We start from the raw sequence: 12,747 nt of genomic DNA on the forward strand, positions 1-12,747 counted from the left end.
CCAATTTTGATCTTCAGCTCAAAATGACAGTATTTAATTTATTTTGGATAGTAAAGTAAAAGTACAAAATATAGAAGGAAAATAGATCTATCACATACACTATATTCTTGCCTTCTTTACACCACTTTTCACATTTGATTTGTCCAAATAAGAACATCCCTGAACTATTCATACCAAAAGGCAAAAGGGTATAATTTCGTTGGGAAATCCAAAAAACACAAGTAGAGATCTTATTTCCTAAATTTGAAAAGCTAGCCATTTCTTAACATATGGCTGGTTTAATATATTGAATTAGATAACTTTTATATTCAAAGACTATTGAATTGGAAAACTTTCGGGCTTTGCCCTTCCCTGTACCAAAAAAAAAAAGAATTGGATAACTTTCACCTCTTTTATTTTTATTTTTTTTCATGTCTATATACATTCATAAACATATTTATGGTGTGTCGTTCTTATTAATTGTTTTTTGAAATTTAAACCCATTTATCATTTTCGTGTCTAGGTAGCAGGTTATGTAAGAAATTAGCATGCATAATGTCCAGACATGGTAAAGATGTTGTCTTACCAAATAGATTTTTAATGTCTAAACATGACCCGACGACCCAATAACCACCCACTTGTTGAGATATCCCCAAATCTTTCATTTTCTCATATTGTTTTGTATAGATTTCATGCAAGAAATTGTAAGACCTACCTTAATGTACTTGAAATTGGAAAGAAATATCCATTCCAAAATAATCAAACACGACCCGTTTCAAACGAGTGTGGTTCGGATCCTCTACTTATTGGGTCGAGCTTGACCCAAAGAGCAACTCTTCTTGAACCGAAGCATGTAAACCTCACCCATCTACAACCTCAAGCCCAAAGAAAACTATTCGACGACACCAACTAATCTGAAGAGAGTTTCACAACCCAGTTCGTCGTCGTCGATTACACCGAAGTTTCTTCTTCTCACTCATTTAATTGTGACAAATTATTTTATTCTCTTCAGTCTTTCTCTCCCTGTAATTTCTATATGTGAAAGTTGATATCAAAGATTTCAAATTTGATCAAATGGGTTCTGCTTCTGCTGCTGCAAATACGGCGTCTATGATTACTGTCGTCCCTGTTTCTTCGACAAAGTTGGATATCCATGACAATTTTCATAGGGTTTCATCTCAGACGTGGTGGGTCGATCGCCAAATTTACTGCCGCCATCTCTCCCAACGGCTCTGTTTCTCCTTCTTCTTCACATGGGGTAGGCCTCTGTTTCTTCACCTCTCTCTCTTTTCCTGCGTATTATTATATTTTTTTCGTGGAATTTATATCTTGAGCTGTTTATTTATGTTTAATTTGCTTTTACCTTTTAGTTTGATGCGCTGATTCTGTATCAATTTTTGTATTTGTATTTGTGAATTGGGAATTTTTTTAGTAAATAACCTCTGTGTTGGTTGAATTTTACTATTGATAAATGTGGTTCCACCAAATGATACTTACAAATTGTTGTTGATGGGAATGATGCTTCTTCAATTGTTACTTATCTTTTTTGCCAATTTTCTGCTAATGATTTGTAGCAAGAGTAGCAAGAGTTGATTTTTAACTGTTTCTAATTGGTAATGGATTAAAGGAAGTTCATTTACTAATAGAGGTGCATGTTTTCATAAGTTTGATTCATAACCTCGTCGAGCATTTGGAGCTCGCTTTGACTGAGGTTTTTCGATTTGATTTGATGGCGTGTAAGCTTTTCTCAGTTTTTCGGTCATTTTTAGAGTGTGACCAAGATTATCTCTGTGAGGAATGTTGAGGTTAGGGATTCGAAGTAAATGAAAAGGGTTGTCTTTTTATCAAAAGCTGAGGCCAAGTTTATCTTTTGAGAAAACTTCGAGGCCTTACCTAAATTGCAAGTCTCCGTTAAGTTCCAATTGATGAAGATGTTGTTTAAAACTGTTGAAATTATACTGCCTTAATTGAAAGGAGGCCTTACCTAGGATAATATCTAGCTCATTCGGGGGTCTTTTTTTGTTCTTTAACTACATGAAATGTGCATTGAGATGAATTCTTATCCTGAATGAGTATATGTGAGAATGTCGTGTGATTGACGGAAAATGATGAAATAAGATAATGAATTCCGAAGGGAAATAAAAAATTTCAATGAGTTAGATAGGTATGTATCTTATTCAGCTTTTATTTGATGTTGTAGGCTGGGTGCTCAGCTGGAGATGCGGAAAAACAAAGAACTAGTCTTGAATCTCTGTTTTGTTATGATAAGTCTGTACCGGAAGGGAGAATCGAGAAGCCTATTGGGATGTCTTTGACTGAGAAAATCATTGGAAACAATCCCCGAAGCTAAAGGCGCAGTCCTTTGCACCACTTGTTCTGGTTCAGGCCTGTATGTTGATTCAATACTGGAGAGCCAGGGTATTCTTGTCAAAGTTCGCTGCCTTGGTAATTAGCTCCTCTTCTCATAACTGAGTACATTTGTTGATTTGAAAAAGAAAACAATATTTGCACTTGATTGTCAAATATTAAAGTTTTATAGGTTCATTGGAGTATATACTATATGGCCAATGAGAATATGCTAACGCGATAGTTGCTCCATGTTGGTTGCGGGGGAAGTGGCAACATTATGTGTTCAGAATGTGGTGGCCGCGGGCATCTAGGATTACCATACCGGTTCGCTTATCTTCCTTGAATTTGCTGTATGTGCAAGTAACTTGTATTATAGCCATGATGCTTTCTCGAATTTTTTGTAGCTAATTCCACGATGAGTTTACGTTAAGTGTAACAGTAATGCATCTGATTCATTTACTCTTCGAAATGGTGTTCTTCGTCAGATTTATGTGCCCTTTATCGTGTTGAATGTTCAGAACTACATATCATTTACAGAAAACTGTATGTTGTTACTAGTCGACTAGAAAACTGGACGCAGAGGATCCTACTCGACCGCTCCTGCAATAGGCTTGATCACTTGTTGATAGCTTGCGGTTCTTATGCTTGGAATCTCTGGAGCTCTTCAACACGAGCAGGTATGGTCGAATCAAATCTAACGCTCTGTGGATCCTCTGAATACGCCACGTAGTAAGACGAAACACATGCTTGCGGCCATGCCATAGCAACCCGACACTGAATCACATACATCAAAGCCAAAGTTAGAACACATTAGTGTTTTGATATTGCCAAGTTTACTGAGGAAGGATAATTACAGCTGAGTTTTTACCATGAAATATCCGATGAAGAATGCGTATATCGAAACTTCTGTAGCATAGCTTTTGTGAATTATAAGAGCCCAGGTCCCGCTCACTAGACTGCAGATTGCACCTACTGCCACCCCAGAAAGAAAACAGAACGATCCGGTGAGATCGGAGTCGATTAATTCTTTCAGTCCTTCGTTCTCGAACTTCTCCCAAGTATCTGATGATGCCTGCACAAACCCCTTATTATACGCACTTACGTGCACAAAACCCCAGCGATTCCCGTACATCACCAGCGTCGAAGCCATTCTTGAATAGCAGTTGGCACACGAAAACAGAAACTCGTCGGTGTCCCCTGCAGTCAGTTTCATGGCTCGGGCTGAGCCGCGAACAACCCCAAGAACCGGAACCAAGATGGAGCCGATGCAAATACTCCCAGTCAAGTGCTTAATGGTGTCGCGGGAAGCCTCACGTGTGTCAATCTCTATTCCAAATGCGAAGTTCATATACTTGATTCGTGAGATGGTAACTAGCAGCGTGTTCTTGATTACCTGCATCGTCCATGCCATGCTTAGCAATATTACTGCGATGAACAGGGCCTTCCAACTACTTCTGATGGCAGTGGCTCTTCCAATGCCGGCAACCAAGAGACACAAGTAAAGAATGCTGACGAAAATTGATTGAATGACTAGTATTGTAGTTTTCGGAGGAGGAAAAGCAGTGGAAACTGATAAAACTCGAATGGCGTAGTTAAAACGGGGACTGACCCAACAGCCATACAGAGACTGAATGAGGGCACAAACGATGGCAATCACACCCGCTGCCAAACTTACACGAGAACTTATGTATATAAGTAGTACACCAACTGCGCATGTTAGCAGAGGGCTGAGCGAGAAGGCTACCTGGATGGCTTTTGAAGGGCTTGAGCTAGTGATCCACTGCCATATGAAAGCAACAGTTGCAGAACACCCAATTGCAGTGAGCAATGGAGGGTAATACTCGAGGGGTCGGAAATGGCGAGTGCGAGTGGTGAAGATAAGGCCATAGAGCGTAAGGAAGATTACGAAGATGGTGATGAAAATCAAGTGCAAGTAAAAAAGAAGTTTAAAGAGCCTCCTGAGGAATTGTCCTGCCGTGGTTGTTTCGGTTGGAATGTCGATAGGTTCTTGCGTCTGCATCCACAGAAAACGAACTGGATATATCAATGAACAAGAAGATCAACGAAAACCGACAAAATCTATATTACAGAGAAAGATGCAGTGAGAAAGAAGAAAAATTGGTGACAGAGATGAAAGCCAGAGAAAGAAACAAGAATTGGGTTAGAGAGAGAACCTTGATTTGGTTTACGGATGAAGGTCTGACTTGAACTTGCATGTGGATGTTCGTGGTGGTCTCTAAACTTGCCATAACTCGATGCACGTATGCCTTAATCGCGTCGAAATTCCGAATTCACCTGTCCTTTTTCTTACAGAAATTCTGGGATGGTTTCTACCACTTCCTTTGCCTCCAAGTTTCAACAAAATCAGACGCACCAAAATTCCCGGCCTTTGAATTAAACTAATCCTAGGTTGTGTTCACAGAAATTCTTCGGCCGTGGTTGTTTCTGTTGGATTGTTGCTAAGTTCTTGCGTCTGCATCCACAGAAACCGAACCGGATATATCAAGACCAACGAAGACAGACGAAAATGATATCGGAAAGAGGTCAACCGCAAGGACTCTGTTCTTTCTTCTAATTATCTGTAGGGGGTAGATAGAGAGAGAGAGAGAGAGAGAGAGAGAGAGTACAAGTACTTATGTATTTCAATGGCTCCCAATTCGACTGTCGCTTTCTTTGCCTCCAAGATTCAACAAATCATGAAATGGATGGAAATTTCCGAGATTCGATTTAAAAAGACGACTGACCGAGTCTTACACTACGACAATTTTTCTTGAGTTCAGATTAACTTGTTGGTCACGTACTGTCACTGTTGGCATCCTGTGCTGGTTAGCTGCCACGTGGGCGTTTATGTTTTGCTAATTGAGTGAGGATCCTCACCTGATCCTTTTTGTGAGGATCCCAAGAATCCTCCAATCACATTCGTTGATCATATATTGTGCGGTCAATTTTCGTCAGGTACTGTTTATATTCAATTTTAAATAAAGAAATTTACAATAATTTTTGATCACATGATGTACGATGAACATATGTGATTGGAGGATCCCGGAATCCTCACAAAGAGGATCCGGCGAGGATCCTCACTATTGCTAATTAGGGTTATTAGGCAGGTCAGCAATGGTGACGTGCTGCGCAAGAATTAAAACAACTTCTGGCTGGCCCTGTGTTTTCTCTCGTGAAGCAGTTGGTCTACTTTTTTTGTTCCGGACGGATTTTCTTTCTCTTTTTCTTTTGGAGAAAAAAAGTTGTTTATTCTGTTAAAAAGAGAGAGAGAATTGTTTGGTTCAGCTGCTAACTGATTTGTAACCACTTTGGGGGCAAACATAATTACAGGGTTGCCCTTCAACAGTATTTGGGGGCAGTTCAATTTCAAGGTGCCAACTACAACTACTTGCAAGAAATGCTATGGTGAAGTTGAGCTACAATATATTTTGTTGGTACACGGTTTGCGCTTATTTTTGGGCCCCATTTTGGGCCTAATATAAAAATATGTAAAAAAAAATTTGAAAAAAAAAAAAAAAAACAAAAGGAGGTTGAGTCCAAGTTTTGTTCTTTTAAAGGCTCCCTTAAAGGCTCTCATGATGAAAGCAAAAGAAACAACTAAATGTGGATTACCCCAATTTCATGTGAACTATAAGAAGTTGTGTGTTTGTGTGGTTTCACTAGTCTCTATCTCGTTGGTCCATAATTTGGCATAAACAATAGGATAGAGGGAATTGGAAATGTCCGTCATGAGTATTTGCAAAGGCATGTGCGATGAATTTGTAAATGACTGACTTCAAGTAGTCATTTGCCAAATTTTCTCACTTATTTTGTATTAATGTTTATGAAGTGCATTTCTAATTTCTCATGTATAATAGTGTGTAGTTCATCCCCATTAACTTGGCCTCAAATTCAATTATTATTATTTATTTTTTTAGAAAACCTTGACGGAAAGAGAGAAGTTTTATTGATATCGAAAAAAAATAGTATACCTAGTCAAGGGGGACATAAACCTAACCCCTCATAATACATGAAAAAAGAATAAAAATACATGAAAAGAAAGGGGGACATAAACCTTAACCTTGTAGAAACAAAAGCAACAAAGATACAAGAAAAAGAGGGGAGGAGGACATGAAACCTAATCTCTCTAAAGCCGAACCTAAAGGTCTAAATCTGCAAAATAGAACAAGGAAAAATTCAATCACTTGAAACTTGGAAATCTCTCACCAAAACATAACGTAAATATTATGAGTTACACAGTCAAACAAAACACATTTATCAAACTTTTAGTGCTTTATCGAAAACAATTGACATAGCACAAATATATTGACTACACTATTAATATAGTGTTCTGTTCTAATAATACAATGTTACGTGAAAACAAAACTTACATATATCATTGTATCATACCCACATAACACCATGATAATGGTGTACTCATGTCATAAATATCTTCATTTCATTAACTTCTTGTCATTGCTAAAAAACTAAGCAATTAACCAACGCATCACAAGAAAACTAATTAAAACCTTAAAGATCTCCCCCACCCAACAACAATTATACAGTGACTGACACATCTAAATCGCCTTCACTTTAAAGCAAGGAACCCAAACTTCACTTCCAACACATTTCCTAAGCTCTCCTTCATTGGCTTTACAATTAGAACTCTCTCTCTCCTTAACCATTTTAACTACTCTCTTTCTCTCTCTCTCTCTCTGTAAACATTCTTCCATCCCCAAAATCTTCAGCAATGGCCATAAAAGTTTATGTAATATCTTTCCTCCTAACTTCAGTTCTCTTCTCTCTCCTATACATCCCAACTAGGTTAAAAATCCCCATCCACAACTTCAAGCCAGTCATAAACTACTTCAACTTAACCACCGTATCCAGCAACAGCACCACCAAGCCATATCCGGTGACATTTTCCTACCTAATCTCTGCATCCAAAGGCGATTCCACGAAGCTAAAGCGCATGCTGTATGCCCTATACCATCCTGGAAATTACTATCTAATCCATATGGATTACGCTGCACCAGAAGATGAGCACAGGGACATTGCTGACTTTGTGGCTGGAGATCCAGTTTTTGGGCAAGTTGGTAATGTTTGGGTTTTGGGAAAACCTAATTTGGTCACTTACAGAGGACCAACCATGCTTGCCACTACTCTTCATGCATTGTCTTTGCTCCTGAGGACTTGGGATTGGGATTGGTTTATCAATCTTAGTGCTTCTGATTATCCTTTAATCACTCAAGATGGTATGGTGAGTGCCTTTTTATTTTTGTTTAATTTTGTTTTTGCTGCAATTAAATCCATATTTTGTGTTGGGTTTTTCTTACTTAAATTTCTTGCATTCTTACATAATTATTAAAATTTGTTTTCAGATCTGATACATGCTTTTTCTGATTTACCAAGAGATCTCAATTTCATACATCACACAAGTCGCTTGGGTTGGAAGCTGTGAGTCTCTGTTTTTTTTGTTTGTTAATTTATCATTTAGTTCTTGCGTTAATTAAGTTGATTAGAACAGTGCGTTTGCTTTCTCCTCTCCACTCTTCACTTATTGCTCTTTATATTAAATTGGCATTTTAGCCAAAATGTTCTATAAGATTTGTATAACTTCTCATTTTGGTCCTGAATTTGTCCACAATCAATCATTTTGATCATTATGTGAAATTTTTTTATAAAATAACAAAAATACCTTCAATTTTGGCGACCTATTGTTTATTAAATTAAGGATAATTTTATCATTTTGGTCCTTACTTAACATAATTTTTCATCCAATAACCAAAATGATTGATGGTGGACAATCTTGGAATCACTTCTATTGATTTCAAATCTTAAGAATCAAAATGAAAAGTTATGCAATTCTCATAGATTATTTTGATTAAAAAGTCTATTAAATTAGAATATCGCTATGATGAAAATAATAATTAGTACCCTCTATACCTCTATATTGTTAAAACTAATTAGTGATTTTGCAGGAATAAGAGAGGGAAGCCAATGGTAATAGACCCAGGACTGTACAGCCTGAATAAATCAGAGTTGTGGTGGGTCATCAAACAAAGGGCTCTCCCAACTGCTTTCAAGCTTTACACAGGTTCAACCCCAACTCCCCAATTTTTTTCTTATTAAAAAAAGAACTTTAAAGAAAAACTTCCAGTATTGTTCACTTTAACGAAATTCATATTTTTACACTAAAAAGTCAATTCTGGTACTATTTACTTTACCCTTTATTTTGTTCTTATCGTTAAAATTCAAAGTTTTCTAGTCTTTTTCATTAGTTTTCCTTATTAAAAATGATTAATTTCATTAATTAAGTTAATAATTATAAATTAGAAAAGAAAATTAGCAAATAGATATATTTTCTTCTTTTATTTTGGATATTGCTATTGTAGTAGCACGCAAACTTCTAACCCGCGAGCAATTTTTCATTGTGCTTAGAATACGGCACCAAATGTCATAATAAAATTAAAGGAAAATTAACGAAAAGTCTAAAAAAACTTCATTTTTAATGAAAAGCCATTTTTAAAGGTATAGTGAATAGTATTGAGAAAATGTATAAATATAATTTTTCGTTAAAAATAAATAGTACCGGAAATGTTTTGATAAACCTTTCTAAAATTAATGGAAGTTCTTTTCAAGTTGTCAATTGTGTAACGGGCTGTGTCCTGACATGCTAAAAATCTCTTCCGTACAGCACAAGCATCCAAAGATAACACGTCTTGTTGTTGTGATAGTTTACTTTTGTGCTTCTTTTTCATTTTTCATTTTTCATTTTTCTTTGTCTGTACGAAATTGGTTCACGCATTCTGTTCTGTCGATAACATTTGTCTTCGTCCACTGGTTCACATTTTCACATCTACTTGTAAATTATAAATCAAATTTTGAACTTGATCAGTACTTATAAGTACTTTTCAAGTTTAGGAAAAAGGAAGTCGACGTGTATAGTTTAGATGTCAGAATCTTAAAACTAAATGAGCAAACTAGTCGTACTAATTGAGATTTAATTTCCTTAGCAAAGAAAAAAATTTGATATTTTTCAAGGTAACCATTTATCAAATTTTAACGAACTTGTTAATTTGTCATTGCTATATATATAAAGAAAGAAGGCAAAAATGATGAAACTTTCATATTACCCAAATTGTCTATTTTTTTTTTCTTTTCAAAAAGATGAAAAAAAAGGTTAAAAAAAGTCCACAACAATTAAGTTCATTATCTTTCAACATATATTTAATAAAAATAATAACAACAAAAATAAGTAAAACTAAAACAACGAAATAATAAATAATATATTATTAACCAGAAAAATAAATAATAAAATAAAAAATAGCTAATCGCCACACGCGTAAGCGTGTAAAAAGAGACTAGTTATTTTGAAAACCAATGGTGGAAGGGGTGGTGCTACCTCCTACACATCTCTCAACTTTTGTTGTCGAATTGGATGAATTGAAGAAGATCAAGAGACAAAAATTAACAAGAATGTGTGTGAGGTAAAAAAAAATGTGTATATAACACCATCCTTCAACTACTTATCTCAAATCTTTATCGTCCACATAAAATATTGTTATACAAAAATAAAATAAAAAAACCAGTTAGTCCACTACTTACCAAAAAGTCAACAGAAAAAACAAGGTGGAGAACAATCCAGTTGGAAACCCATGACAAGTCCATGACAAGATGAAGGTGATGATCAAATTTACGGACTATATGTAAATTGCGGTCGTTTTCATTTGGGGAAACTTCGAATGTCCCTTTCACCGTTTCTTTATTTCCACTTCTTCTTGTAGGTTTAGTGGGCAGTTCGTATTTATCATGATGTTTATGCATCACTTAATAACATGCTTTGGCATTTTTCTCTCCGCTCCGCCTAACTATTGTTGGCTGAACCAAACTACTGACCTGTCTACACGCATCTTAAACGCAACACGAAAAATTCAAGAAATTATGATGAAGATTGGCCAACATAATCAGAAATAAATAACCATAACAAATTAATAATATAGCGGCCAGATTTTGGCAACGTACTTTAAAACTGAACATTTCAACACTCGGGAATTTGGAAGATGATCAATTTGGCGAGTTTGCCAAACTGGTTTATGGCACTTTCCTTATTTGGAGGGGTGGGGTGGGGGGTTTGTTAAATCTGGTTGAAACTTTTTGCTGCATGCGGAAATATGGTGTAGATCGAGTAATAAGCATTGGTTAACTAAAAAGAGTATAAGCATTGGAGAGGGAGCAGAGCTACGTCAAACAACAGACACCTGCAATCTGCATGCACCACATATCTAAATGATAAGGCCTCTCTTTTATAAACTGCTTTCGCTTGGGATGCACGTGTTCTCTTGCTTCTATAGACTCTTTGAAGTAGTATTTTCCAATATATACACTTGTTATTAAACACATAAATAAATCCATTGCTTGCAAATTTGCAAGTTTATATGAACGTAGTTTAAGTTCGCACGATTTTATTAGGTTCGCACTCTCAGTTTTTTATTGAACACTGCATGCTAGCTAATGTTTCAAAATTGTAAAATATTTGTTTGGAGGGTCACTAGCGTTAGGGACAAAGTTAGAAATTTAATTAAGAGGGGGGCACCTTAAAAAATTTGAGCTCCTTTTTTGGACAAATAAAATTAGTTCTTTTACAAATGCTGAAAAAATTAAATTCAAAATGCCTAATTTTATTACTCTATTGTCTAATTTTGTCTTTAGTTGTTGACAATCTAATGCTCATTTGTACTAATAAACCAAATACATGCAACTCAACAAGGTTTAGACATTAGTGCATGAGAAAAATATACAGGATGGAGGCGCATTTAAAAACTAGAAGATGATTTTCCCTATTTTAATATAATTAATTGAATAATCTGCAAAGGAAAAAAAATGAGAATGATTAATTGAATAATTTGTAATGCTAAAAAAGGGGATGAGAGGGGGCATGTGCCCCCACTTGGGCCTTGCCTCCCTCTGTCCATGACTAGGGTTATGGATTTGAGATTTCTTTTATTGAATGAATAATGCTTTTTGTATTACATGTACTAACCACATTATTAAAAGATGATCGGTAATGTGGGTCATTAATGTGGTCCGAATAGCAACACTTTCACTAAAATGACCATAAAAGTAACAATACACTTATTAATCTATATTGATCTCTTGCTTTCACTCCAGGTTCAGCTTGGACAATTTTATCAAGATCTTTTGCCGAGTATTGCGTCGTAGGGTGGGACAATCTGCCAAGGACTCTCCTCCTCTACTACACTAACTTTGTCTCATCACCGGAAGGCTACTTCCAGACAGTAATATGCAACTCCGAAGACTACAAGAACACCACCGTCAATCACGACCTTCATTTCATTACATGGGATACACCTCCGAAGCAGCATCCGAGGTCTCTTGGACTGAGAGACCTCAGAAGAATGATTCTGAGCAACCGTCCATTTGCTAGAAAGTTCAAGAAAAATGCCCCTGTTCTAAACAAAATTGATCGCGACCTTCTTAAACGACATCGCGGACAATTTGCTTACGGGGGATGGTGTTCTGGGAGTAATGGGAAGACGCAAAAGGTATGCTCGAGTTTGCAGAGTGAAAACTATGGCGTTTTAAGACCTGGATCCGGGTCTAGGAGGTTGAAATCTTTGTTAATGAAACTCCTCTCCACAAGGAACTTCAAGAAACAACAATGCAGATGATTCTTTTTATAACCAAAATTAATAAATTGCATGCTTGTAATTGTGTGTTCTCTACATGATTTTTCGAAATTTGGGGTTTTTTTTATTATTATTATTTTTATATTTTTTTATACATCTTTATGATAATAGCTAGTTAGCTAGCAAGCTTCAAAGTCTTAAGGATTGAATCACTTCTATTGCCTAGTTTGAAGGGTACTCTTTCTATTTTGCCAAGGTAAACCCTAAAGCATGCCACATAAAGGGGCACTAAACAAGCAATTGAACACATTATATTGTTATCTGTTTACTGTGTTCTTTCTTTTCCAACACAATTCTTAACGTCTTATTGTTTGAGTTAAATCACATAGATGATATGCACTTGTGCTTGAATGACTCAAGACCAATTGCACGATAATTTTTAATTAAGGGTTTACGGTTTGGTAAGAGGTTAGCAACTTAGTTGGTTAAAATCATTCCCTCTTGCCTTGGGTTTTTTATTTGAATTCCGCCTCTCTCATTATTGTTCATATCCAACAAAAGAAAAAGATATAGAGCTTTGGTGGGTTAGGCAACAATAAACAAGCAAGCAATAAAAATATTGATTATTACAAGAGTTTACTCGATACTTTTTGGTTGAATAATTTAACTTTGCCTGTTCAAAATTAGTTTAAATTAGAATTCAAATCTTTTTGCATTCATTTTGTGTGTTGTCATTCTGTAGATTTTAACATTGATTGACACGTGTCCATAAACTTAACCTTCGTTAACT

At 36.0% G+C, this 12,747-nt stretch overlaps 2 protein-coding genes and 1 long non-coding RNA gene across 5 annotated transcripts; 2 read left to right on the top strand and 1 right to left on the bottom strand.

Annotated features, from left to right (window-relative positions):
* The first annotated feature begins 733 nt into the window (after window positions 1-733).
* Window positions 734-2,812, top strand: LOC103944352. 2 transcript variants are annotated; one of them, XR_007255364.1, is made up of 3 exons: window positions 862-1,237; window positions 2,180-2,424; window positions 2,519-2,812. It is a non-coding gene; the product is annotated as an uncharacterized LOC103944352 (long non-coding RNA). The 2 variants fall into 2 exon arrangements; XR_007255363.1 differs by having other exon boundaries at window positions 734-1,237; window positions 2,180-2,812.
* On the bottom strand, window positions 2,798-4,984 carry LOC103944351 (protein PNS1). 2 transcript variants are annotated; one of them, XM_048576349.1, is made up of 4 exons: window positions 4,503-4,984; window positions 4,073-4,342; window positions 3,197-3,721; window positions 2,798-3,102 (listed from the first exon to the last, which is right to left on the bottom strand). In XM_048576349.1, the coding sequence occupies exons 1-4, from the start codon at window positions 4,575-4,577 to the stop codon at window positions 2,968-2,970; spliced, it is 1,005 nt and encodes a 334-aa protein (XP_048432306.1). In that variant the 5' UTR covers window positions 4,578-4,984; the 3' UTR covers window positions 2,798-2,967. The 2 variants fall into 2 exon arrangements, with proteins under 2 accessions (XP_048432306.1, XP_009353063.2); XM_009354788.3 differs by having other exon boundaries at window positions 3,197-4,342; window positions 4,503-4,979.
* Window positions 4,985-6,816: 1,832 nt separating this feature from the next.
* Window positions 6,817-12,069, top strand: LOC103944349 (beta-glucuronosyltransferase GlcAT14A-like). The gene is made up of 4 exons (XM_009354787.3): window positions 6,817-7,562; window positions 7,689-7,764; window positions 8,289-8,404; window positions 11,479-12,069. Exons 1-4 carry the CDS (start codon window positions 7,058-7,060, stop codon window positions 11,997-11,999), a joined length of 1,218 nt encoding a protein of 405 aa, XP_009353062.2. The 5' UTR covers window positions 6,817-7,057; the 3' UTR covers window positions 12,000-12,069.
* Window positions 12,070-12,747: the final 678 nt, after the last annotated feature.

This window comes from the organism of the source record quoted next, unplaced genomic scaffold (genome assembly GCF_019419815.1).
Source record: "Pyrus x bretschneideri cultivar Hongxiangsu unplaced genomic scaffold, Pyrus_bretschneideri_v1 Contig9, whole genome shotgun sequence".
Taxonomy (NCBI): Eukaryota; Viridiplantae; Streptophyta; class Magnoliopsida; order Rosales; family Rosaceae; genus Pyrus; species Pyrus x bretschneideri.